The sequence below is a fragment of the Tachyglossus aculeatus genome, chromosome 13 (assembly GCF_015852505.1).
Source record: "Tachyglossus aculeatus isolate mTacAcu1 chromosome 13, mTacAcu1.pri, whole genome shotgun sequence".
Classification (NCBI taxonomy): Eukaryota; Metazoa; Chordata; class Mammalia; order Monotremata; family Tachyglossidae; genus Tachyglossus; species Tachyglossus aculeatus.
Window position 1 is genome coordinate 1,247,204 of NC_052078.1, and position 27,294 is coordinate 1,274,497.

The following is a 27,294-nucleotide window of genomic DNA, read 5'->3' on the forward strand; positions in this document are numbered from 1 at the left end:
TAACTTGTATATGCCCCAGTGCTTAGAACAGTGCTTGGCACATAGTAAGCACTTGACAAGTATTATTATTATTATTATAGACTGGAGGCCCCGGGTGGGACAGGGCCTTGTCTCATTTCACTCTCACAGTGAGCACTCAGTAAATCCCAGGAGGAAATGACACCTGACATCTCACCCTTGTTCTTTCTCCTGTTGCTCCAGTTGCTAACTACCATTTGACTGACTGTCTTCCCCGTGGGTTTATAAATTCCTGGAGAAGTAGTAATTGTAGCAGTGGTATGTACTGAGCACCCTATGGGTGCAGGGGGTTGAACTGAGGACTTGGCGGGCACAGCAGGAGCCCAATGGCAGGTGGCCTGTGTCTTGTTTCTGGCAAGCTGTCCCAAGCGTTCAATACAGTACGTGGAATTCAGCGGGAGGTCAAGCTACGCGGGTGATGGATCGCTGATCGATCGATTGACTGATATATACTGACTGCCGGCACTGCCTTTCTGGGCTGAAAATCAGTCCGTCGCTGGAATTGTTGAGAACTCACTGTGTGCAGAGCACTGTACTAAGCACTTGGGAGAGTTCAAAACAACAGAAGTAGCAGGGAAGCAGCGTGTCAATCTGTCACTGGAATTGTTGAGAACTCACTGTGTGCAGAGCACTGTACTAAGTGCTTGGGAGAGTTCAACACAACAGAAGTAGCGGGGAAGCAGCGTGTCAATCCGTCGCTGGAATTGTTGAGAACTCACTGTGTGCAGAGCACTGTACTAAGCGCTTGGGAGAGTTCAACACAACAGAAGTAGCAGGAAAGCAGCGTGGCATAGGGGATAGAGCATGGACCTAGAAGTTAGAAGGTCATGGGCTCTAATCGCAGCTCCACCACTTGTCTGCTGTGTGACCTTGGGCAAATCACTTCACTTCTCTAGGCCTCAATCATTTCAACTGTAAATGGGGTTTGAGTCTTTGAGCCCCACATGGGACGGGAAGTGTGTCCAATATGATTTGCTTGTATCCACCCCAGCGCTTAGTATAGTGACTGGCACATAGCGTTGAACTAATACCATTATTATTTGATCTCACAATATAGAGAAGGGAAAGTTGGCACCACAGTGAGGAGCCAAGAGGACCTGGAGCTGCCGGATGCCATCCCAAATGGTTTCCGTTGGCTTCTCCCGGCCTGGGATCCTTCCACTACCCGCTTCCCGTGCCTCAGTGGGGCCACCCCCACCTCCGCATCTCCTGGCAGCCTGGGCTGCCGAGTTTTCCCGACTAGCGGGAGGAGGGGTCTCATTCATTCAATCATATCTATTGAGTGCTTACTGTGTTCAGAGCACTGTACTAAGCGCTTGGAAAGTACAACTCAGGTCTCCCGCTGGGGCCCCGAATGGAGCCAGAACCCCTGCCTGCTCATCGCAGCCCAACAGAGACACGCCTGGAGTGCACCCAATATTCCATCGCCCAAGGAGTGAGGTGCTCTTCACCTGTCTGTCTCGTCTCCCCCCCACCCCTTCCCCTCTCTGGACCAGCCCCTTCACCTCCCTGGCACATGGATGGATGCAATCGGGGAAGACCTCCTGGGAGAGTTGCCTCTCCAAGGGAGAGGCCCACATTGGCCAAGCCAAGGGTCAGAGGTATCTGTGGCCGTGTTTCAGGGAGGACCATGGTGGGCGCCGTGGTGATGGTTCCAGGGCCACAGTCCCTGGGATGGAGGCTGCAGCCTTTTGGGCCTCCCTCCCCACCTCCCTCCCTTCCTTCTCCTTGACTTTTTTTATGGTATTTGTTAAGCGCTTACTATGTGCCAGGAACTGTATGAAGCGCTGGGGTAGATACAAGTTAGTCAGGATGGACACAGTTCCTGTTCCACCTAGGGCTCCAAGTCTTTATCCCCATTTGACAAATGAGGTAACTGAAGCCCAGAGAAGTGATGTGATTTGCCCACGGTCACACAGCAGACAAGTGAAGCAGAAGAAGCAGCAGCGTGGCTCAGCGGAAAGAGCACGGGCTTTGGAGTCAGAGGTCATGGGTTCAAATCCCGGCTCCGCCAATTGTCAGCTGTGTGACTTTAGGCAAGTCACTTAACTTCTCTGTGCCTCAGTTACCTCATCTGTAAAATGGGGATTAAGACTGTGAGCCCCCCGTGGGACAACATTATCACCTTGTAACCTCCCCAGCACTTAGAACAGTGCTTTGCACATAATGCTCAATAAACGCCATTATTATTATTATTATTATTAAGTGGCAGAGCCAGGTTGAGAACCCAGGTCCTTTCGACTCTCAGGTCCGGGATCTTTCCACCGGGCCGCGCTGACTTGTATCTCAGTTGTCATCCATCAGAGAGGTGTCGCGGACCGCTGGCCTCAGTGTCCGGAGGGAAGTCCCCTGGGAGCCTGGGAGAGGGGAGCTTGGGGGCTCTGGCCAGAGACAGGTGGCCTGTGAGCTTCCCGAGGCCCCGGGCTACGTGTGGACTCTGCCCACTCTGTTACTCTCTTAACAGTAACTCTGTAAGTGGCACCCCTAGAGAAAGGGGCCACCCCGCCAGTGCTCCCAGAGGCCTGGGATGCAGTGGCCAGGGGAGAGGGAAGTTGCCTTTTATTGGCCTCCTCAGGCTCCAGGCTTGGCCATAAAGGCAATGGGCAACTGGGGTAAAGGGAGCGAGGCGAAGTGAGGGAGCGGCCCTACCCGTCCAGGTGGACCAGGTCGGTCAGCCTGTGCTCGCACGGCCGCGCCCAGATAAGGAAGTCGGGTGAAGGTCACCTCGGATCCAAAGGGGAACAACAGGGAGTGGGGGTGGGATCTTCAGGACCCCAGGAGGGCCAAGCGGGGACGTTAGCTTGGGTAGGGTGAGCCCCGGATGGACCCCGGCCGGGTCGGACTGTGCTTCCGTGACAGATCTCTGAGGGTCTGGAAAGATGGAGAACCCCTAGTCCCATCCGCTTGGGCCAGTGACCATCCCATCATCCCCAGGGGAGGAGGGCAGGCTGGGTGGTGACACGGAGAGACCATCCCAGCCCCCTCCCCACCCGGGGAACAACCATCCTGGGTCCTCTGGGACTTTGCTTTGGCTCTTTCCAATTCTCTCTACCATCCTTTCATAAGTCACTTAACTTCTGTGCACCCCAGGCTCTTCATCTGTAAAATGGAGCTTCATTCATTCATTCATTCAATCGTATTTCTTGAGCGCTTACTGTGTGCCGAGCGCTGGACTAAGCGCTTGAGCACTGTACTAAGCTTCAATACCATTTCTCCCTCCCCCTTAGACCTTGACTTCCATTTGGGTTAGCGCCTGAGAGCTCATTATGAGCTACCAACTCTGTCATCTTGTACTACCCCAAGAGCTTAGTACAGTGCTGTGCACATAATAAGTGCTCAATAAGTACAGTTGATTGATTTGATCTTGATTAATGTATATCTATCCTAGTGCTTACAATCCTTGCAAAGTAAGAGTGCAGTACCATTACGATGATTACTATCAGCCGATCGATTATATTTATTGATTGATGTATTTATAGCATCGTTTGCTGTGCAGAGCACTGAACTAAGTGGTAGGGAGAGTACAGAGTACTCAGAGAAGCAGCGGGGCTTAGTGGAAAGAGCCCGGGCTTGGGAGTCAGAGGTCGTGGGTTCTAATCCCGGCTCTGCCACTTATCAGCTGTGTGACTTTGGGTTAGTCACTTCTCTGTGCCTCCGTTACCCCATCTGTAAAATGGGGATTAAGACTGTAATCCCCACGTGGGACAACCTGATTACCTCGTATCTATGCCAGTGCTTAGAAGAGCGCTTAGCACCTAGTAAGCGCTTAAATACCATCATTATTATTAGTAGTAGTAGTAGTAATACAATTGAGGTAAAAGACTCAGTACCTGCCCTCAAGGGGCTTCTGGTCTTACGGTTCGACAGACACTGGAATAATTTAGAGGTAGGAGGAAGAAGGGAATGGAAAGATGTATAGCCATGAAATGTTTGAGCCCAGGGAACTGATGCAAACAAAGGCACCATGGGTGCCTGGATGGGGGTGGGTGAGAGCCAAGATGGTGAGAGGGAGAAGAACCTCAGTCAAGGAAGGCCTCCCAGAGGTGGGGGGCTTTTAGGAGATTTCACAGATGTGGAGAGCCGAGATCTGGCACATTCGACGTGGGTGGGAGTTCCAGGCTGGGGGACAGTGGGGGGAGCAGGGGAGCTGGGGAGGGGATAGAGAATGTGAGCCGATAATAATAATAACTGGTACTTGTTAAGCGCTGATTACCACTTGTCAGTTGTGTGACTTTGGGCAAGTCACTTAACTTCTCTGGGCCTCAGTTACCTCATCTGGAAAATGGGGATGAAGACTGTGAACCCCCCCGTGGGACAACCTGATCACCTTGTAACCTCCCCAGCGCTTAGAACAGTGCTTTGCACATAGTAAGCTCTTAATAAATGCCATCATTATTATTATTACTATTACGTGCCAGGCATTGTACTAAGCGCTGGGTTGGATACAAGCAAATTGCGTTGGACACAGTCCCCGTCCCACGTGGGGCTCACAGTGTCAGTCCCCATTTGACAGATGAGGGAACTGAGGCGCCAAAGTGAAGTGACTTGCCCAAGGTCACACAACTGACAAGTGGCGGAGCCAAGGCACAGCTCAGGTGGAGAAGGCAGCCGAAATGGGAGATGGGGATACAGGGGTGGATACCAGCTGTCAGGAGTTTCTGGGTGGTGGGGAGGACGTGGTGGCCATGGGAGGGGAGAGATACACACCCCTTCATCCCCCACAGAATACCGTCGCCTCGGAAAATGTTTTGGAAGGCCATTTCTGCCTCCCTCTCATGCCCTAGGTGGAAAGACAGTTCTGCATTACCTAGAGCTTGCTGCCCAAATCCAGTCAATCAGTGGTATTTATTGAGCACTTACCGTGGGCAGAGCACTGTAGTAAGCTCTTGAATTCACCTCCAGGCAGCCCCCAGAGTGGGTTTCTGGAGTAGTTTCTCTGTTTGCCCATGGTTCCTGGGTGCAGTCGCCTCTCACCCCATGGGGCGTGCAGGTGGTGGACGGAGCCAGCACCTGTGGGAGGGAGGGAGGAAAGGGGCTTGTGCCAAACGGCTGAGGTGAGTGACACTGTTTCTCAATTTTCCTCCTGCAAAATCTTTGGGCCCGCTGCCCCCCACAAACCCTGCTTCCCGCCCCCCAAAGAACTGCTTTCCCACCCACCAGCAGGCCTCCTCCTGCATCCATCCCCTGCCCCTGGGAGATGCAGAGAAGCCACAGGGACCCACCCCCATTTTACACATGCTCAAACTGTCTGCTTCGACTGGCCTGTCTCTCTGTCTCTTTGTCTGTCCCTCTGATGGACCTGTCTCTTTGTCTCTGTCACCCTTTGATGGGCCTTTCTCTTTGTTCCTTTGTCTCTGTCTCCTTGTCTGTTTTTCTGACCCTTTCTGTCTTACTCCATCTCTGCCTCTCAGCACTTATGGGCATATCTGTAAAGTATTTGTATTGATGTCTGCCTCCCCTTCTAGACTTTAAGCTCATTATGGTCAGGGAATGTGTCTGTTTGTTGTTATGTTGTACTCTCCCAAGCGCTTAGTACAGTGCTCTGAACAAAGTAAGTGCTCAATAAATACAATCGACAGACTGACCGTCTCTCTGTCTCTGTGTGCTTCTCTGTGGCTCTCCCGTTCTCCTTCCTGCCATAAATCCAGCCAAACCTCCGTGGGGTTTCCCTCCCATGGAGCGAGCCAGGGTCCTCGCAGAAAAGCAGCACAGCGTGGTAGAGCACAGGCCTGGGAATCAGAAGGTCGTGGGTTCTAATCCAGACTCCACCACTTGTCTGCTGGGTGCCCTTGAGCAAATCACTTCACTTCCCTGGGCCTCAGTTACCTCATCTGGAAAATGGGGATTGAGATTGTGAGCCCCGTGGGGGACAGGGACTTTGTTAATCCGATTTGCTTGTATCCACCCTTGCGCTTAGTACAGTGGCTGGCACCCGGTAAGGGCTGAACAAATGCCACAATTATTATTATTATTATCGTTATTATTATTATTATTAGGCAGAAGAGGGCAGCAGAGGATGGTGGAAGACAGCATCGGGGCAGCAGAGGGTGAAAGTAGTTCCTGGAATGAAGAGGGCAACTGACCTGAGGGGTTTTGAACTCCGTAGGTTGACGCAGGGGGAAAAAAACAATCAGTCGTATTTATTGAGGGCTTAACTATGTGCAGAGCACAATACAACAGAATCAGCAGACCCGCTCCCTGCTCATAACAAGCTTACAGTCTAGAGGGGGAGACAGACATTAATAGGAATAAATAAGTAGTTTATAGTTCTCTTCCTCCCTTCAAGGCCCTACTGAGAGCTCACCTCCTCCAGGAGGCCTTCCCAGACTGAGCCCCTTCCCTCCTCTCCCCCTCGTCCCCCCTCTCCATCCCCCCATCTTACCTCCTTCCCTTCCCCACAGCACCTGTATATATGTATATATGTTTGTACATATTTATTACTCTATTTATTTATTTATTTATTTATTTATTTTACTTGTACATATCTATTCTATTTATTTTATTTTGTTAGTATGTTTGGTTTTGTTCTCTGTCCCCCTTTTAGACTGTTAGCCCACTGCTGGGTAGGGACTGTCTCTATATGTTGCCAACTTGTACTTCCCAAGCGCTTAGTACAGTGCTCTGCACACAGTAAGCGCTCAGTAAATCCAATTGATTGATCGATAGTTGGTGGTTTAAAGATGGGTACTTAGGTGCTGTGGGGCAGGGGGTGGGGTGAAAGCCAATGTCCAAAGGTCAGAGGTTGAAGTGCATAGATGACGCAGAAGGGAGAGCAAGCCGGGGGAAAGAGGGCACATTCGGGGAAGGCCTCTTGATGACCTTAAGTCATTCATTCAATCGTATTTATTGAGCGCTTACTGCATGCAGAGCACTGTACTAAGCGCTTGGGAAGTCCAAGTTGGCAACATATAGGGACGGTTCCTACCCAACAACAGGCTCACAATCTAATAAATAAAGCTTTGAAAGTGGAGGGAGTGGTACTCTGGTGCATATGGAGGGAAAGAGAGTTCCAGGCTTTGCAGGGCGGGTGGACTTACCAAGGGGGACGGCGATGAGATATTCAAAATCGGGAGCACAGTGAGGAAGCTGGCACTAGAGGAGCGGAGTGTGCGGGCTGGACTGTAGTCGGAAAAACCGTTTACCCTTTTTGTTTCTTTTGCACCTTAGCCATACTCGGCCTTCTTTAGGCCCAGACCTCTCTCCCGTTCCCCATGACAGTCCACCCCCATCCACACAGCTCTCCCCACCTTCAGAGCCTCCTGAAAGCCCACCCACCTCCGGGAGGCACCTTCGTGTCCCTGTGGATACACGCCCTCTCCGCGGTAATTCCGTCTTCCCTCAGCGACCGGGCCCTCCCAGCCCCCTTTCCTCTTGGACACCATCTCTAGTGTGTCATTCTCCCCTTCAAGACGATAAGCTCCTTGAGCATCAGTTCTCTGCCAGGTGCCCACTGCAGTGCAATCTAAGGATGCACTGGGGTGGAATGGGGCAGGGATGTCTGGGTTGGGGGGCATTGAGCTTCCTCCTCTAGGAAGGGGAGGGAGTCTGGGGTGGGGAAAGGGATTTAAAAAGAATGGGGGCACTAAATGTCTTTTCAAGCACTTCTCTTCCTCCTCTCTCTCCTTCCCCATTGCAGTGGACAGTGACTCTAGAAAGCTGGTTTCCCCACCTTCAATACCTCTACCTCGGGAAGCATTGTGGCTCCGTGGAAAGAGCATGGGCTTTGGAGTCAGAGGTCATGTGTTTGAATCCCGGCTCTGCCGTATGTCTGCTGTATGACCTTGGGCAAGTCACTTAACTTCTTTGAGCCTCAGTTACCTCATCTGTAAAATGGGGATTAAGACTGTGAGCCCCACGTGGGATAACTCGATCGCATTGTATCCCCCCCAGTGCTTAGAACAGTGCTTTGCACATAGTAAGCACTTAACAAATGCCATCATTATTATTATTATTATTTACCTCACATCAGCTCCCAAGGCTACACTTCTGTGACAGCTTAGCATTTGCGTACTTTCCTCCTTCTGCCCTGCAGAGCAGTTGTGTGCAAGTTTTTATGCTCATCCACTGCCTCCTGCCTGAAATTGGTTTTCCTGCTGGTCTCCCTGCCTAGACCTGACTCTCCTCAAGAACACAGATCAGGTCCGCTCCCTAGCCCTGTCGTACTCTCCCAAGTGCTCATTCCAGTGCTTGGAATCCAGTTAGTGCTCAGTCTTTACTGCCGATTGATTGATTGATTGATTGAGTGTGGCTGAGGCCCTAGAGAGAAATTTTGAGGGGGGCCGGGGGTGAAGGTCTACTTCCCAAGTGCTTAGTACAGTGCTGTGTGCACAGTAAGCGCTCAATAAATACGATTGAATGAATGAATGACATGTGGTCAGTGGGCTTGGCTCTGACTGTGTTGCCCAGATAGGGGAGAATCCCTCCTCCTCCTCCTTTGCATGACCCCAGCTAGCCGGGATGCAGGCGGACCAGCTGGAGAGTCCTCCACATGTCTAACCTGAATCCCACCTGGTGCACCTCCAATCTGTTTCTTCTTGCTCTGTCCCTTGTGGGTAAAGGCCTTGCTGCTGATCAATCAGTAGTACAATGCTCTGCACACAGCAAGCGCTCAATAAATACGATTGAATGAATGAATGAATGAATGGTATTTACTGAGCACTTACTGTCTGTGTAGTAAGCACTTGGGAGAGTACAATGTCAATCAATAAGCTGTACTTATTGAGCGCTTACATTGTGCAAGACACTAAGCATTTGGGAGAATACAACACAAAAATATAACAGACAAATTCCCTGCCCACAATAAGCTTAGCAGGAGACAGATGGTAATTTAAATAAATAAATTACAGATATGGATATAAGTGCTGTGGGGCTGTTTGGGGGTGGGGATGAATAAAGAGAGCAAGTCAGGGTGATTGCAGAAGGGAGTGGGAGAAGAGGAAATGAAGGCTTAGTCAGGAAAGGCCTCTTGGAAGAGATGTGCCTTCAATCAGGCTCTGAATCGGGGGAGAGCAATTGTCTGTCAGATAGGAAAAGGGAGGGTGTTCTCAGCCAGAGGCAGGATGTGGGTGAGATGTTGGCGGCGAGATAGACGAGACTGAGGTACAGTGAGTAGGTTGGCATTCGAGGAGCCAAGTGTGCGGGCTGGGATGTAGTGGGAGGGTAGCAAGGTGAGGAAGGAAGGGGCAAGCTGATTGAGTGCCTCAAAGCCGACAGTAAGGAGTTTTTGTTAGATGTGGAGGTGGATGGGCAACTTCCGGAGGTTGTTGAGGACGGGAGGTGATATGTCCTGAACGTTTTTGAAGAAAAATGATCTGGACAGCAGAGTGAAGTACGGACCCGAGTGGGGAAAGACAGGAGGCTGGGAAGAGGCTGATGCCGGAATCAAGGATGGGTTGGCTAAGTACTTGGATTACCGCGGTAGCCATTTGGATGGAGGAGAAAGGGCAGATTTTAGCTATGTTGCGAAGGTTGGATACAGTAGAGTTTGGTAGGCACAATCCCTCTCTATAAGAAACTTCCAGTCTAGCTAGGGAGCATTTTACAGTGACGAGTGCAGGAGTTGGCAGAGCTTAGAGGATGAAGCTCTGGGGGTGGACGGAATGGCTCCTGTTGCTCTTCTCTGGCCTCTTCTCCTCCCCACCCACGCATCCAACAGATGACTACTATCTCCACCTTTAAAGCCCTCCTAAAATCTCCCTCTTAAGACTGTAAGCTTGTCGTGGGCAGGGAATGTGTCTGTTCATTGTGATATTGAAGCTCTTAGAACGGGCTTCAATATCACAATGCCCACAGTAAGTGTTCAATAAACTATGATTGAATGAATAATAATAATAATAACAATAATGGCATTTATTAAGCGCTTACTGTGTGCAAAGCACTGTTCTAAGCGCTGGGGAGGATACAAGGTGATCAGGTTGTCCCACTTGGGGCTCACAGTCTTCATCCCCATTTTCCAGATGAGGTAACTGAGGCCCAGAGAAGTGAAGTGACTAGCCCAAAGTCACACAGCAGACAATTGGTGGGGCTGGGATTTGAACCCATGACCTCTGACTCTCAAGCCCGTGCTCCTTCCACTGAGCCACGCTGCTCTAAGAGGCCTTCCCTGACTAGCCCCTCATTTCCCCTACTTCCTCTCCCTTCTGCCTCACCTAGGCACTTGCATCTGTCTCCTTTAAGCACAGCATATTCACCCCACCCTCAGTTCTACAGCACTTACATCCATAGCTGTAAATTATTTTCACCTCTATCTCCCCTTCTAGACGGTAAGCTCCCAGTGGGCAGGGAACTTGTCTACCAATTCTGTTGTGTTGTACTCTCCCAAGAGGGTAGCACGGTGCTCTGCACAGAGTAAGTGTCAGTGCTTAGAACAGTGCTTTTCACATAGTAAGCGCTTAATAAATGCTGTTATTATTATTATTATTATCTCCTCTGTGGTCTGTGATGAGAATCTGCATAGTGTAGTTGATAGAATCCGGGCCTGGCAGTCAGAAGGTCATGGGTTCAAATCCCAGCTCCGCCCAACTTGTCTGCCCTGTGACCTTGGGCAAACCACTTCACTTCTCTATGCCTCAGCTCAGCTGGAAAATGGGGATTGAGATTGTGAGCCCCACGTCGGGCAGGGACTGTGTCCAACCCTATTTGCTTATATCCACCCCAGCACTTAGTAATAATAATAATAATGATGATGATGGCATTTATTAAGCACTTACTATGTGCCAAGCACTGTTCTAAGCGCTGGCAACGCATGGCACATAGTAAGTGCTTAACAAATCCTGCAATTATGATGAAGATGGCAAATGAAGAAACTGAGGCCCAGAAAAGTTAAATGACTTGCCTGAGGTCACACAGCAGGCGAGTGGAGAAGCCAGAATTCGAACCCAGGTCCTTTGACTCCCAGGCCCGGACTCTTGTCATTAGTACACACTGCTTTGCAGCTCAGGGTGCAAAGATTCATCTTCCTCCTTCCCTTTTCCTCCTGGCCTGAAAGGGGTGCGGGGTAGGGTGGTAACTGTCCAGGCTGTCACATAGGACACTCCCTTTTCGTGACTGCAGGCCGAAGCCAACCCTGTGGTCTCCCGCTTCCGCAACCCTGGTGAAGTCACGGGACATCTGTTCCTCCTCAGCCTCTTCCACTCCTCCCTCACTCCCTCTTGTTCACGCATTCATTCATTCAGTCGTATTTATTGAGCGCTTACCGTGTACAGAGCACTGGGCTGAGCGCTTGGGAGAGGACAGTACAACTATAAACAGACACATTCCCTGTCCACAATGAGCTCACAGTCTAGGTTGGGGGAGACAGACATAAATACGAATAAAGAAGTTACAGACATGGACATAAGTGCTGTGGGCCTGGGGCCGGCAGGGGAAAGGGCAAAGGGAGTGGGAGAAGAGGAAAGGAGGAATTTAGTCTAAGAAAGGAGGATATGGGGCCTTCAATAAGGCTTTGAAGAGGAGTAGAGCCATTGTCTGTCAGATTTGAGGAGGGAGGGCATTCCAGGACACACAGCCCGGCCATTAGCCAGCAACAACGAGGAGGTTGGTGGAGGGGAGGGGTCTCTGTGCTCCCCTCATGCCCTCCCAGACCCACAGCACTTATGTCCTTATCCGTAATTTATTTATTTCTATTCATGTCTGTCTTCCCTCTAGACTGTCAACTTGTTGTGAGCAGGGAATGTGTCTGTTATATTGTTCTATTGGACCCTGCCAAGCGCTTAGTGAAGTGCTCTGCACACACAGTAAGCGCTCAATAAATGGGAGGACTCAATAAATGGGAGGCCCAGCTCCCCAGCTCCAAGATTCGCTACTGGAACACCCTATTGGCCCTTTTTTGGATGCTGCTATGTCCATGATCCCCTCCCCACCCTCCCCCTGGCGTCTAGTGGGAGGGGAAAAGGTGGGAGGGGGAGGACTGACCTTGTCACCTTAAGCTGGGAAGAGCATGGCCTAGTGGAAAGAGCCTGGGCCTGGGAATTAGAGAACTGATTTCTAATCCCGGCTTTGCTACTTGCTTGCTATGTGACCTTGGGCTAGTCGTTTAACTTTGGCGGGCCTCTGTTCCTCCTCTGTAAAATGGGGATTAAGTACTTGTTTTGCCTCCTTCTTAGACTGCAAGCCTCATGTGGAATCGGGACTGTGTCCAACCTGCTTATCCTCCCGAGAATTTAGTTGAGTGTTTGGCACATGATGAGCACTTAACAAATTCCTTCATGATGATGAGTCCGAGCCAGTGGGGACCGGACACAGGCTCTGCCTCTGGTCTGCTGTGTGATCTTAGGTCTCAGTTTCTTCTTCTGTATACCGTACACTTTGCTTCCCCCCAAAACCCTATTTAGACTATGAGACCCATATTAGACAGGACTGTGCCTGTTCTGATTAACGCTGGGCTAAACACTGAGGGTGTTTGGATCCCACAGATCCCTTAATTTGTAAAGCTTATTACATTGCACCTATTGCTGAGCTCTGGGCTCTGCCCAGGAGTCTCGCAGCCTGGCATTTCTCCCTGCAGGAGTGAAGATTCCTTGAAGAAGATTCCCATAGTCTTCCCCGCCCGGCCCATCAGAGCCCCAAGGGCGAGCTCCCGGATGGACTCTGACACCCGAGCACAGGCACCGGCTGAAGTCCCTAGGGGTCTGTCAGGAAGCCCAGGGTCGAGGGAGTGGGGTGGCGTGAGGTGGGAGAGAGAAATGGCCCACTCTTGACTCATACTTTAGAACTGTCCAGCTTCCCTGGGCCAGGACGCCTCTCCCTGGTTCTGTGAGGAGGGGTCTGACTGGAATCAGAGGGGGACTGCGGTGTCCCCTGCACACCCCCGGTCTGGCTCTCAGTCAGGAAGAGCGGAAGCTCTGCCGTCTATCTATCCAGCTGTCTACTCCCAGCCAACTTTCCGGCCGCCCCTCCCGCTTCTGGCGGGGCCTTGTCATCCCCTAGAAGCTCGTAACAGATGGTTTCCTTCAGTGCCGCAGGCGAGGCAGGTGGCCGACATCCCAGGGTGAGTTTTTCCTTTTACTCTCCCTCAGTCTGCCCGGCAGCCCCCTCCCCAGTCCCCACTGGGTTATGCTGGGCTGGGTTCGACTCTCCGCGGAAGGGAGTGCCCAAAATGGGAAGGGGCTTGTCTTTTCTGTTTAGGTAGAGGTGATGATGGCCCCTCCCTTCCTCTGAGTCTGCAGTCCCCAGTCTCCATCCACTCTCCCAGGCCGGTTGAGGGGCACCGGGCACGGAGGGCGGTCCGCCAGATCCCCTTGGGCCTCTGCGCCGTTCTCTGCCCTCCCCCCCCTGCCCCCCCCGGCAGAACCCCAAAGTTGGGTTCAACCCACCTTCCCTCTCGATTGGGCCTCCCCTTCCTGCTCACTGCCCCGAGCAGGGGAACATGATCACTGGGGCACCGGTCACATCCCGGCTGTGTGGCGAGCTCACCCTGGGGGCTGGACCACCCTGTCGAAAGAGCCCCATTAGGCCCGCCCCCAAAGTGGAAACTCTTGGGACTTCTCAGACTCCCTTTCCCTGTCCCTATCTCACTGGCTGTGGCCTGGAAAATCACCGCTTCTCTCCGTCCCCTCCCCCTCCTCCGGCCCCTGCTCCGGTGGGCTCAAGGCAAAGTGCGCCGCCGCTCCTACCCACTGTTGGGTGGGGACTGTCTCTATATGTTGCCAACTTGTACTTCCCAAGTGCTTAGTACAGTGCTCTGCACACAGTAAGCGCTCAATAAATACGATTGATTGATTGATTGATTGAGTGGGAGCGGCAGCTGATGGAGAGGAACCTTTCCCCCAGTGCGGCCGGCCTGTGGGTGGACCAGAGTCCAGTGGAGGCTGTGTCCAGAGTGGTGTCATTTTCTCATTTGCCCGGGGCTGGGACCCGGCTCTGCTTAGACTTCTGGTCTCCCGCTACCCCCCAGATGGTGGTAAGGCCAAGGGGAAGACCCGCTAAGGGCAGTGGCAGCATCTAGGGGTTTTTCCCTCGTGTAGGTCTATCCCAAATTGCTCCCAGCCCCCAGAGCAAGGGGGATGGGATGCCACCCCGGTTGGAAAGATAGCAGTGGGAGTGACTCGATTAAGCAGAGAGAGCATTTTGGGTCCCCTCTGCCTGGTTCCCCTGGGAGGGGTTGGTGGGTGCCAGGGGTGACAATATAACAGACACATTCCCTGCCCACAGTGAGTTTACAGTCTAGAGGGGAGACAGACATTAATATAAATCAGTAAATTATGGATATGCACATAAGTGCTGTGGGGTTCGGCCAGGTGGGAGATGAAGAAAGGGAGCAAGTCAGGGCGATGCAGAAGGAAGCGAGAGAAGAGGAAAGGAGGTTTTAGTCAGGGAAGGCCTCTTGGAGGAGGTGGGCCTTCAGTAAGGCTTTGGAGGGGGAGGAGAGTCATTGTTGCTTCAAATGCAGTACTTCCCCCGCACCCTCCCTCCTTCAGGGAGCAGTTCTGGTCTTAGCAGCTCTTGGGGGGCCGTCTCCTTGGAGTGGATTGGAGACGGGGTCTTATGGTAGCTGTCTTCACCGGCCTGGGCATCCCGAGGATGATTTGAGGAAACCCCAGCAGGATGGTTTCTCTCTGCTCTGGGATTGGCTCCCCATCCCAGACCGACCGAGGCTGAGGTGTCCCAGCCCCCCAGCCCAGCCAGACCCCTGAGCCTGGGGAAGAGACCCGAGACTCAGAGCTCCCTCAGCCCCAGGCCCCGGCTTCCTCTGGGGCCCTTCGGTGCCCCTAGCCCAACCCCAAACCCTTTCTCCCTGTCCAGACAGCAGCGGTGGCACACCCAGTGATTCTCCAGGGTCAGGAATGTTCACTCCGACATCACTGCCCGCCCCGTCCCCCACGATCGGCCCTGAGAACACCAGCCTCTACGACTACTTCTACACCTCGGATGAGCTCATGTCGTTCCTGCCCTGCCGGAAGGATGCGGTGCGGGCCTTCGGCGGGGTCTTCATGCCCACGCTCTTCTCCCTGGTGTCCGTGTCTGGGGCGGTTGGGAACCTCCTGCTGCTGGGGGCCCTGGTCAGAACCCCCCACCAAAGGGGCAGCGCCGAGGTGTACCTGCTCCATCTGGCTGCATGCAACCTCCTCTTGGCCCTGACCCTCCCGTTCTGGGCCGTCCAGGCGGCCCTCAGCTGGACGTTTGGCGGCGCCCTGTGTTGCGTCGTTAGCGCCGCTTATACGGCCTCCTTCTATGGCGGCGTCTTCTTTGTCGTCTGCCTGAGCCTGGATGCCTTCCTGGCGGTGGCCCGCGGCGGCCGGCAGTCCCGGCCCAGGAGCTTCTTCCTCTGCAGCGTGGTGTGGGGGGTGGCGGCCGGCCTGGCATTTCCAGACCTGGCCTTTGCCCGCGTGCGGGAGGACCCAGGAGGCCGACGCAATTGTGAGCACGATTACGGCCTCGGCGGGGTCTCCTGGAGGTTGGGCCTCAAGGTGCTGCAGAACGTCCTGGGCTTCCTCTTCCCACTCCTGTGCCTACTGGCATTCTACGGCCGCTTGGGCCGGGCTCTGGCCACGCTGAGGGCCCCGGGGCGTCGGCGGGCCGTGGGGACGGTGGTCGCGCCGGTGGCCGCATTCTTCGTGCTCTGGTGTCCCTACAACCTGGCCCTGTTCCTGCACTCCCTGCAGGACCTGCAGGTGATCACGGACTGTGCGTCCAGCCGGAGCCTGGACTATGCCCTGCAGGTGACTGAGAGCCTGGCTTTCACCCACTGCAGCCTCACGCCCGTCCTGTACACCCTCCTGAGCCGCCGCCTCCGGGCCCACCTGGGAGGGATGTGTCGGTCCATCTGTCCGAGGGCCTGGAACCCCCCCAGCCCCTCGCGATCTGCCGGGTCCGCCGGTGGGGAGACCACCCTGGAGGACCTGGTCTAGGGCCGGGAGCCCTGAGCGGGCCATGGCAGAGCCTGGCCCTCAACGCCATCCCTGGGCCCCCACCCAAAGCACACACTTAGCAGGCCCTCCTCTCCCCAGTTGGTTTGGGTGGGGTGGCGGGAGATGCCAGCGCACCCTTCCAGCACTGCAGGTTGTCCTGGAGCCGGCCTGTGGGCACGTGCGCTCGTCGGCCGTAACCAGGCTCCGTCCGGCCCAGGGCCACGGCGGATAGCGGGGCATGCTGGAGGCACCACCCTCGAGGTGCCATAGACCAGACTGCTTCTTGCTGCGGCCCCCGCCCCCCCAACTGACGGGCTGCAGGAAGTAGGGGACTCCCAGGAGAAGGTGTTGTCATTTGTGTGATGGATTGTCCTTGCCCCGGGCCGGGGCCAGGTGTGAGCCAGGGAGGGTCGTGCAGGTGTGTGTCCTATATGCTCCAGGTTCATCTCTCTGTCTGTATCTGTCTCCTTCTCTCTTCCTCTCTCTCACTCACTGTGGCGGGGAGGCCGTTCCCACCTTGGGGGATGTGGGATGTTTTTCTTGCCTTCCAGAGAGAGCCTGAGTCAAAACAAGTCTCCCAAGGACACAGTTCCCCTAAGTTAATTTGGAAATCTCTCCCCACAAAATACCTTTCTCTCCTGGGCCGTTGTCCTGCCCTGGGTTTGTTGAATGGGGTCTGCTCCAGTCGGCAGATGGACCCGGAAGGATTGGGGCAGAGCAAACTCAGAATTGCTGTTCCCCAAATCTCACTCACCAGGATGAGGGGTCCCCACTGGAACCGAAGGCCACAGGTTCAGACACTACCGGGAAGAGCTATCTGGTAAGGAACTGGTCCCGTGGCTGAGCATCGTGCTGGGTCACAGGGGGAGTCAAGAACGAGAGGGGACAGTCATGGGTGTAGGACGGTCTGCCTTGGGTCATAAGGTCACTAGGGGAGAGTCAGGAGTGGAGAGGGGACAGTCAGGAACAGAAAGGGGAAAGAATCAGGGGTGTCAGTTCTTGCTGGGTCACTAGGGAAAAGTAGGAGATGGAGAGAGGAGAGTGAGGGGTGGCAGAAGGTCCGTGCTGGGTCAGTGGGAGAGAGTCTGGGATGGAGTGGGCAAAGTTGGGTGTGGGATAATCTGGGCTGAGTCACTGGGGAGAAGCAGCGTGGCCTAGTGAAAGGAGCACGGGACTAGGAGTCAGAGGACCCGAATTCTATTCCCAGCTCCGGCACTTCTCTGCTGTGTGACCTTGGGCAAGTCCCTTTGATTCTCTGTGTCTCAGTTTCCTCATCTGCAAAATGGGGCTTATGACTGTGAGCCCCATTTGGGACAGGGACTGTATCCAACCCGGTTAGTTAGTGTCTACCCCAGCACTCAGAACAGTGCCTAGCACATGGTAAGCACCTAACCAGTACCACAAAAACTGGGGGAGAATGAGGGATGGAGTGAGGAGAGCTGGGTGTGGGATGGCCTGTGCCGAGGCACTGCAGGAGAGTGAGTGATGGAGAGGGGAGAGTCAGGGTGTGGGACGGTCCATTCGTCCCTAGTAAAGCCAACTGGTGGCCTGGAGGGTGGCCAGACAACATCCCTGAAGGGGCAAGCCACGGGACTACCCTAGCTGGGGTCCAGCTCGGCGTCCTGTGTTCTATGGAGGGATTCCTCTCTGGGAGCTCTTTGCCTCTGGAGGATTCATTTCCAGTTGACTCAGGTTGACACCAAAATTCAGTCCAGATTCCCTGCCCCCTCTCCCCCAACTTGCCCCCTTCTTTCCTCTGCCAGCCTCATGCCAGCACATCCCTCTCCTTCTTGTCCCCACATACGCCCTGCGCATAGCCTTCCCTCCCTGTTTTAACTAGACCAGGACAGTTTTCCCTCTATACAGGTGGCTCCCAGGCAGCCCCCTCCTGCAGGAAAACTCCCCCAACCCTCAGGGAGAGATTGGAACTTGTGGTCTCATGGTCGGAGCGAGGAGGGGGGAGACCCGGATTCTAGTCTCAGCTTTCCCCCAGGTCTGCTGGGTGACCTTCCAAGTCACTCAGCCTCGTGGGGCCTCAGATTCCTCCTCTCCTCGGTGGGGATGAGATCGAAGGTGAGCCCCGGTGGGGATGGGTGGTGGCTCCGTCCTCATAACCTTGTATCATTTTGTGCTGAATAAATGCCTTGATTATTACTGGACCTTCAAAGCCCCTGAGCCCAAACCCGCCTTCTCTCTCCTCCCCATTGGCTCGTGCCTGGGTCGGCACGGAAGGGATTGATTTCCCATACGGACCTCTCTTGGCCGGGTTCATCCCCGAGGGAGCCTTGGGTATTGCTGCACCCCTGCCCTGAGGCCTGGCCCCAGGGCCCCCGCTGCCAGGCCTGGACCCTGAGCCCACAAGGTGGGGAGGGTGGCACCTGGCCCGTGGGATTAGGAGGGGGTCCCAAGTCCTAGCAGTCCTCGGAGGCTCAGGACCCCTGCCCCCGCCCCGCCCCCCCCCCCCCCCCCACACACCGCAGAGCTTGCTGGCAGTGATTTTTCCAGGGGCCTGAGGCCTTTTGACTGGGCGGGCAGGCTGCGGGTACTGATGTCAGTGAGGCGGGTTTTGTTTTTTGCTAGATTCTCAACCTTTCCATCAGGGTGGCGGCCCTCCTGGCTGTAGCAGGCCAACCCTGGAGCTCAGGGGTCCCCCCGCAGACCACGCTGGCCAGGGCTTTTGGAGCAGGTGGAGGGTCCCCGGGGGGCTTTGCAGTGGGGGCAGGTAGGAATCCCGATCAGTGATTTTGTGCAGCATCCAGTCATTCGACCCCGATGCGACCCCTTCCCCTCCACCCTTCTTCTCGGCCCACTCCCTTCCCCTTTGGGTCCAGCTGGGCAGCCCACAGGTGGCCGGGGGGGTGGGGGCTTGACCCCTCTGGCCTTGGAGGGACAGGAGAGGGGCGGGGTGGGCCTTGCTTCTCAAACCCCTTCTTGGTTTGGGTGGGTGAGGACAGGTCTGGTTTAGGGAGGACAGAGTAGGAAGGGAGAGGAGGCCCCCGAAGTTTGGCCACCCAGTGACCCCATTTTAGCTCCAGGTTCCAACCCTCTCCCTCCCCATGCGACCTTTGATCTAGAACCACTCAGAAGGGAAGTGATGTTCCATGCCCCAGTTTGCCAAGAGATGAGCGAAACAGCACACCTCTTGGCTCTCTCGCTCACTCCTCCCTGCTGCTATCAAGCAGAGAGTCTCCCCGTGCTTCCGCGTTGCCCTTCTTCCCTGCCTGAATTGCCTCTGCCGTCCCCAGCAATCCATTACCAAAACCCACACTTCTCCCATCCGTATATGAGGGGGTGATGTGCCCGGGCAGGTCAGGGTGGAGGAGACTCACAAGGAGACTGTTACTTGTGCATTCATTCATAACTGAGAGTGGGGGAAAAAAGCAGCATGGATGCGGAACCATTACACTACCCCATAAACGCTTAAGCAGACTGTAGGCAGGCCGCTCCTGCTGGGCGGGAAGCTTCTTGAAGGTAGGAATTTCAGCTCACTCCCCGCTGGTGTGTGTGTGTGGTGTGTTTTTTGGGGACCCCAGGCCCACAGCCCAGGGCTCCGCACACAGTAGGAGCTCAGGGAATACCACCCCCCGGAAGGAGGAGGAGGATGGGGAGTAGGTGAGAAGGGAGGAGAAACAGAGGCTCTGCTACCCGGAAGGCAGCCAGAGGTCATGTAGTCCAACCCACTGTCCCCACTTGAGCCAGCATCCAGTGACCGACCCTGGGTAATGGAGGGAGGAAGCCTGGGGAATGCTCATGGGTGGAGGGCAGGCTGGGACGCCTACGACACGGCCCACTCTCCTTTTGCCCTACCCTTGCCTCTCCCGCCGGGTCCCTCTCTCTCACCAAGGTCCCGGAGGGCAGAGGTCTCCTCGGCTAGAAGCGTGGCCGGTAGCGGAAGGGCACGTCGGCGGTGGGCTGCATGATGCCGAAGCCCCAGCGGCTCTTGTCGAAGGGGGGGATCTCGGCCTCGGGCTGCTCCAGCTCCAAGTCGAAGTGGGCCACCATGAGGAAGGTGAACAGCTTCATCTCGTTGGTGGCGAAGAAGCGCCCGGGGCATATGGACACGCCGGCCCCCCAGGGCATGCTGTAGTACTTGACCCGCTTGCTGTTCTTGAAGAAATCCACCTTGCGGCTGCCGTTGGCGCCCAGGAAGCGGTCGTACTTGAAGGCGTGGGGTTCGGGGTGGATCTCCGGGTCCAGGTGCACAGCCAGGTGGGGGAAGAGCGCCAGGCGGTCGCCCCGGCGGAGGGCAAAGCGTCGTCCGTCGGCCATGTCCAGGGTCATGTCCTGCAGGATGGAGCGGATGAGGATGGGCCCGGCGGTCAGGCGCAGGGTCTCCTCCATGACGCTGTCCAGCACGGGGGTCCGCTGCAGCATGTCGTAGGTCACCTGGCACAGGGAACTGCCGCCCCGCCAGCCTGCCTCGCGGAGCATGCCGTCCACCTCGGCCCGCACGGCCCGAAGCGCCTCCGGGTGCTTGAGGAGGAAGAAGAGGGCCCAGAAGGAGGCCGGGCCTGTGTTGCCCTGAGAGGCCCAGAGCATCATGAAGTTGAAACGGTCCAGCATGCTCTGGGGTGTGCCCTGCTCGTCCAGAGAGCGCTGCTGGTCCACTATCCAGGGGCTCATCTTGGCCCACTGGCCCATCTTCCGGCACGACAGCCGGTCCCAGAAGTGGCGCTTGAGCTGCTCGACCTTGGTCTTCTCCCACGGGCTTAGGACGGAGTAGGCGAGCCGGGGGAAGAGGCGGTCATACTGGCGAAACTCCCAGAAGATGTTATCCAGGAGGGGCCCGCTGCCGGCCTCCTCCTTGCAGCCGAACAGGGTCAGGTAGCCGGCGTGGAAGACCAGGCTGTAGCTGAAATGGAACAGCTCGTCATGCCGCCAGCCGGCCGCACCGGGGCCTTCCAGCCTGGGCAGGACCTTGGCCAGGTTCTCCATCATGGCCTGCGTCATGTGCCCCAGCCCCTGGCCCATGAGGTGCTTGACGCTGGCGTTAACGATGATGCCGTGGTCCTCCCGGGGGCCTCGGTAGCCGAAGACCTGGAAGACCAGCTCCCGGGCGTAGAGGTCAAAGTCCAGCCGGCTGCGGGCCTCCTTGACCACGGCTCCGTAGGAGAGCGGGTCCAAGACGAAGGTGAAGTAGTTGCCGCCGAGGAGCACCGTGAAGATGTCGCCGTGCCGCCGCTCCATCCGGCTCAAGAAGGAGGCCGAGTCGTGCCGGAAGTCGAAAATGTGGCCCAGCCAGGGCACCAGGCCCCGGTCCAGGGGCGGCTCACCGGGCCGGCGTCGGCGGAAGACCCCCAGGAGGTGAAGGGCCCCGAGGAGCCCCAGGACCAGCGCACCGAGCACCACCGGCCACAGCGCCATCGCCGCCTCTTCTCCCGCCCTTCGGGCCCCTCCGCCGCCGAAAAGCAGCCCGTCTGGGGGACGAAGGTGGTCTTCTGCCCCTCTGGGAGGTGGGGACTGAGCACAATCAGGGCTTTGGGCCCTGGGAGCGGAGGCTGCCTTCGGGCTAGGGGTCGAGAGCCGTTGCTCTGTCGGGCGAGCGAGGTCACTCCCGCCGCAGAAGCTCTGAAGCTGAGACTGACCTAAGAGCTGGTTAATCTGTGATCTTCCCGCCTCCCGCCCCCTCTCCCCTCTGCTGCTTACCCAGTGGGGGCGGGTTCCTTCCCCAATTGCTCCATTCTCTCCTGGCTCTGTGCCTCCATTTCTGTCTGCCTTACCTCCGCCCCCCACCCTGGGGCTTCCTTCCCCCACTGCCTCTTCTTCAGCCTCAGAAACCCAGGCTGCCCCACACCCTCACTCCGGCCATCTTCCCCACCTCCAACTTCATGGGTGTCCTGGCCCCGCCACCACCTGCTGCAAGCCCAGAGCGCCCGTGAGAGGGGCTGCTTCGAGCACCAGTCGGGCATTTCGGTGGCTTCCGTGGCTCCAGCCGCTCAGGGCGGGCCTTACAATCTATCGTTCGATAGAGTATTTATTGAGTGCTCGCTTTGTGCAGAGCTCAGAGAATAATAATGATGGCGTTTATCAAGCGCTTACTATGTGCCAAGCACTGTTCTAAGCACTGGGGAGGTTACAAGGTGATCAGGTTGTCCCACGGGGGGCTCACAGTCTTAATCCCCATTTTACAGATGAGGAAACTGAGGCAAAGAGAACTGAAGTGACTTGCCCAAAGTCACACAGCTGACAAGTGGCGGAGTGGGGATTTGAACCCATGACTTCTGACTCCAAAGCCCAGGCTCTTTCCACCGAGAGAAGCAGCGTGGCTCAGTGGAAAGAGCCCAGGCTTGGGAGTCAGAGGTCATTCATTCAATCGTATTTATCGAGTGCTTACTGTGTGCACAGCACTGTACTAAGCGCTTGGGAAGTACAGATCGGCAACATAGTGTCGTGGGTTCTAATCCCGGCTCGGCCACTTGTCAGCTGTGTGACTTTGGGCCAGTCACTTCACTTCTCTGTGCCTCACAGTAACCTCCTCTGTAAAATGGGGATTAAGACTGTGAGCCCCATGTGGGACAACCTGATAACCTTGTGTCTATCCTAGTGCTTAGAACAGTACTTGGCACGCACTTAATGACAAATACCATCATAACTCTTGATAATAACACTTAATAACAAATACCATCATTATTATTATCATTATTATCATTATTGAAGTAACTGGGAAAGTATGATACAACAGAGCTGGTAGACACCATCCCTGCCCATGAGGCCCTTACAGTCTTCAAGGGGATATAGACATTATGGCTAGGAGAAAGAGTAGCCACTTTTCTGCTGCTGTGTGACCTTGAGCAAGTCACTTAACTTCTCTGTACCTCAGTTCCCTAACCTGGAAAATGGACATTTAGACTGTGAGCTCTATGTAGGACAGGGACTGTGTCCAATCTGATTAGCTTATATGTACCCCAGTGCTTAGTACAGCGCCTGGCATTGATTCATTCATTAACATTTATTGAACTCTTACTGTGTGGCACTTAGAAGAGTACAGTGTAACAATAAATGGACCCATTCCCTGCCCATAGGGAGCTTACAGTCTAGCGGGGGAGACGTTAACATTAGTCTGTAAAATTACAGATATGGATGTAACTGCTGTGGGGCTGGGAATGGGGGTGAACAAGAGCAAGTCAGGGTGTCGCAGGAGGGAGTGGGAGAAGGGAAAAGGGGGCTTAGAGAAGGCCTCTTGGAGAAGATGGCTGCAGGAGGGAGTGGGAGGAGGGGAAGAGGGGTCTTAGGGAAGGCTGCTTGGAGAAGATGTGCTTTCAGCAAGGCTTTTAAGTGGGGGGAGAGTAATTGGCTCTTAGAGCTGGTTGAGTGCCTTAAAGCTGCTGGTAAGGAATTTCTTTCTTCAGGGACACTGGAGGTCCCTGAGGAGATGTGGACTGAAAGTTTTGTAGAAAAATGACCCCGGGCAGCAGGAGTGAACTACAGACCGGACCAGAGCGGGAGAGGCGGAAGCCAGGGAGGTCAGCGGGGAGGCTGACACAACGGCCGAGGTGGGCAGCAGGCTCTGACGAGAGCTTGGATCCTCGTGTTGGTTGTCTGGACGAAGAGGAGAGGGTGGATTCTAGAGCAGCTGTGAAGGTGGAACCGAAAGGACCGGTGACAACCGCCTCTCCGAACGACGCTCCGGCCCAGCCGGTGACTTCTCCAATCCACCATCCCAGTCGATCGGAGCTGAGTGGACTACAGGCAGTTGGCAAAACTGGTGAGCCGGGCTCTGGGACTGGTGTTTATGGAAAGCTTAGCAAAGTCCTAAATGTCTCCTCTTGTTGGAGAAATGCCTGCACAGCCCCAACCTCATCTAGCTCCATTGGTCTTCCCCTAGCTCCCGGCCCCCACATCTCCCGGCCTGGTCCATCCCCCGGCGCCACCGGTAGGGAAGGCAGGGAGGAGTTGGGGAGCCGTCCTTTCCTCAGGCAAACTTTCCCCACCACCCCCCACACGCCCAACCCCATCAACCCGGCGGCCCCTCGAGGCAAGCAAATCACCGTCCCTTCCTGAGGGGAGGCCAAAGGGGTCTCGTTCTTTCGTGTTCTGATCCTGACTCTGCTGTGTGACCTTGGGAAAGTCACTTCACTTCTCTGCGCCTCAGTTCCCCCATCTGTAAAATGGGGATTGTGTCTGTGAGCCCACGTGGGACAGGGACCACGTTCAATCGGGCTTGCTTGTAACTACCCCAACGCTTTAGTACAGTGCCTGGCTCACAGTAAGCGCTCAACAAATACCGCGATTATTCAGATGCTATTGGTGGTGGTTCAGAGACTGGGGGCGGGAGAGGCAGGAGAGGCTGATGTGTGGATCCTGGGACTCCTGCCCTTGACAGCAGCCTGCCCCACGCCCCCGGCAGCCTGACTCCTGAAAGGGCGGGAGCCACTGGCTCCCATAGTGAACGCCTCCAGCCCCCAGAGCCGGACAGCCCCGGGCAGGCCTGCCGATGAGCGACCCCTGCTTTTCTGGCCCCCGGGTGAAACCCCTAGCCACCCTAGATAGCGGGTGCTTGGTGGCTCGGCACCCGAAGTGGGCGGCTCCAGGTTCAGAGTGGTCGAATTAGTGGTGGCACCGCTGTTTGTGAGCGGCACGTGGGACAAGGCCAGTGTCTGCCGGGGCTTGTTGGCTGCAGCCTGGTGCTGGCCAGTGTCCGCTCATGACCTCTCTGGGTCTCGATTGTCTCACCCCCCACTTTTTGGAGAAGCAACAGGCCCGAGGGCCCCCCCGGCCACACCAGAGCCGAGCCTGTGTCTGGTGAATGGAGGCCTCCCCACTGGTGCTCAGCGGGGGCATCTCCAGAGGGAGGTGTGGTCCCTGTCCATCCTGCTGAGGACCCTAATGGCTGTGGTATTTGTTAAGCATTCACCATGTGCCAAGCACTGTACACGATAATCATATTGGATGCTGTTCCTTCCTCTAGTGAGGTCGGCTTACAGCTGGAATAGAGAGCAGGTAGCTGATCCCTGTTTTCCAGATGAGAAAACTGAGGTCCAGTTCACCAGTATGATCTGGGGAAGCAGCGTGGCTCAGTGGAAAGAGCCCGGGCTTTGGAGTCAGAGGTCAGGGGTTCAAATCCCGGCTCCACCAATTGTCAGCTGTGTGACTTTGGGCAAGTCACTTCACTTTTCTGGGCCTCAGTTACCTCATCTGTAAAATGGGGATGAAGACTGGGAGCCCCCCGTGGGACAACCTGATCACCTTGTAACCTCCCCGGCGCTTAGAACAGTGCTTTGCACATAGTAAATGCTTAATAAATGCCATCATCATTATTATTATTATCTGGGACCAGCTGCTGGGAACAGCTGAGCTGGAACAACATCGGCTGGGGGCGGTTGGCAGCCACCCCCAACAGCCACTTCCCTGGCGGACCCGGTCACAGGTTGACGCAGCTCCTCCCCACCCCCTTCCATCTCCCCATCTATCTTCCCCCCAACTGCAGAGAGGTCGTGGGACAGGGGAGCTGCTGGCCAGTCCGAGAAGCCATTTCCCTCCCTACTTGTGCTCAGACGGGAAGGAAGGGAGGGATGGAAAGAGATTGGATGGGGCGGAGTCTCCCCTCAAAGAAACGACCCCCAGCGAATGTGAGCCGGAAGGGAGTGGGGAAGTGCTGACCCTTTGATTTCAGGCTCTGGGGGCTTGGGGCTAAGGACCCGAGGGGTGGGACAGGAGGTGGAGGAGGAAGAACCACTTCCCTGTGCTTGAGAGGTCACCCGCCCATGGGGTTGGGCCCCTGCCAAGGCTCTCCCCCACCTCCCCCATGGGCTGTGAGGCTCTGACCAGCTCACCCGCCCAGGGCATCCCCCGTGGGCCTTAGAGTGTGGTGCCAGATGCCCCCCGCGGGCCTCAGAACACTATGCTTTCTTTGTTCCCCACAAGGTAACCTTCCTGCTGTTCCTCATTCTGGACCCCCCCTCCTCCATCCCCCAGTCTGGAAGTCTCCGCCTCCCCACTCCAGCCCCCAGGATCTGGCCTGCTGTTGCAGTTGCCCTACAGGACTCGTGTGGCCCACTGCCCTCTTTAACCTTCACCATGGCTGCTTCTTCTCTCCCTTTCTCTGGGTGCATTTCCGTTGGCCCTCCTCTCCCTGGGTAGAGGGTGTCTCTGGGGGTGCCAGGCCAGCTGGGCCATACCTCACCCCCGGACAACCCCGGGAAACCTCTATGCAGTGTGGCCCGGGCTGTGCCATGAGGCAGCTTCTTCAGCAGGTTGGGGATCCCCAGAGACAAGAGCTTTGGCAGAAGTGGGCATCCTCTCCACGGTCCAGGCGAGGGGTCTTCTGGTCATTGCTAGTCTGCCTGGGGAGGGCACGGTAATCTCCTCACCGTACCTCATTCTTGCCTGTCCCGCCATCGACCCCCGGCCCACGTCATACCCCGGGCCTGGAATGCCCCCAATCCCTCTGCCCATCTGCCAAGCTAGCTCTCTTCCTCCCTTCAAGGCCCTGCTGAGAGCTCACCTCCTCCAGGAGGCCTTCCCAGACTGAGCCCCTTCCTTCCTCTCCCCCTCGTCCCCTTCTCCATCCCCTCATCTTACCTCCTTCCCTTCCTCACAGCACCTGTATATATGTATATGTGTTTGTACATATTTATTACTCTATTTATTCATTTATTTTACTTGTACATAGCTATTCTATTTATTTTATTTTGTTAGTATGTTTGGTTTTGTTCTCTGTCTCCCCCTTTTAGACTGTGAGCCCACTGTTGGGTAGGGTCTGTCTCTATATGTTGCCAATTTGTGCTTCCCAAGCGCTTAGTACAGTGCTCTGCACATAGTAAGCGCTCAATAAATACGATTGATGATGATGATGCTGGGGGACTGGGCTCACCAACGTCTGCATGTGCGAGCTGCTCCCTCCTGCCTGGCCCCCGGGGGGGCCTCTTTCCCGGCTTCCAGAGGCGGGAGGAAGGGCAGAAGGAACCAGCCATGGCCCACGGCAAATCAGAAGGAACATCCTATTGGGCGCTCGCCCCTGGCCTGGCCCAGGAACTCTCCCCTGGGGACCCCCACCGGCTTGGCTTGTCAATCACTCAATGCCAGGTGAGCCCAGCCAGTGGCCGGGGAGGAGGACCAGAGTGACCTGGTGGATAGACCACGGGCCTGGGAGACATCCGGCTCCGCCACTTGTCTTCTGGATGACCCTGGGCAAGTCGCTTCACTTCTCTGGGCCTCAGTTATCTCCTCTGGAAAATGGGGATTAAGGAGTGAGCCCTATAATAACCATGGTATTTGTGGTGTTTGTTAAGTGCTTACTTAACAATGCCTCCCACAGGTCCCCCTTCTGGACTGTGAGCCCACTGTTGGGTAGGGACTGTCTCTATATGTTGCCAATTTGTACTTCCCAAGCGCTTAGTACAGTGCTCTGCACACAGTAAGCGCTCAATAAATATGATTGAATGAATGAATGGATGAATGTGCCAGGCACTGCGGGGTAATTGGGTTG

The 27,294-nt window shown here is 55.4% G+C and overlaps 2 protein-coding genes across 2 annotated transcripts; one reads left to right on the forward strand and one right to left on the reverse strand.

Moving 5' to 3' along the window:
• Window positions 1-9,800: 9,800 nt before the first annotated feature.
• On the forward strand, window positions 9,801-15,866 carry ACKR2 (atypical chemokine receptor 2). Its single transcript, XM_038755445.1, has 5 exons — window positions 9,801-9,809; window positions 11,071-11,110; window positions 12,946-13,006; window positions 14,602-14,720; window positions 14,761-15,866. Exons 1-5 carry the CDS (start codon window positions 9,801-9,803, stop codon window positions 15,864-15,866), a joined length of 1,335 nt encoding a protein of 444 aa, XP_038611373.1.
• Window positions 15,867-19,198: 3,332 nt separating this feature from the next.
• LOC119936267 (5-beta-cholestane-3-alpha,7-alpha-diol 12-alpha-hydroxylase) lies at window positions 19,199-21,421 on the reverse strand. Its single transcript, XM_038755788.1, has one exon. The coding sequence runs from the start codon at window positions 21,228-21,230 to the stop codon at window positions 19,737-19,739; it is 1,494 nt and encodes a 497-aa protein (XP_038611716.1). The 5' UTR covers window positions 21,231-21,421; the 3' UTR covers window positions 19,199-19,736.
• Window positions 21,422-27,294: the final 5,873 nt, after the last annotated feature.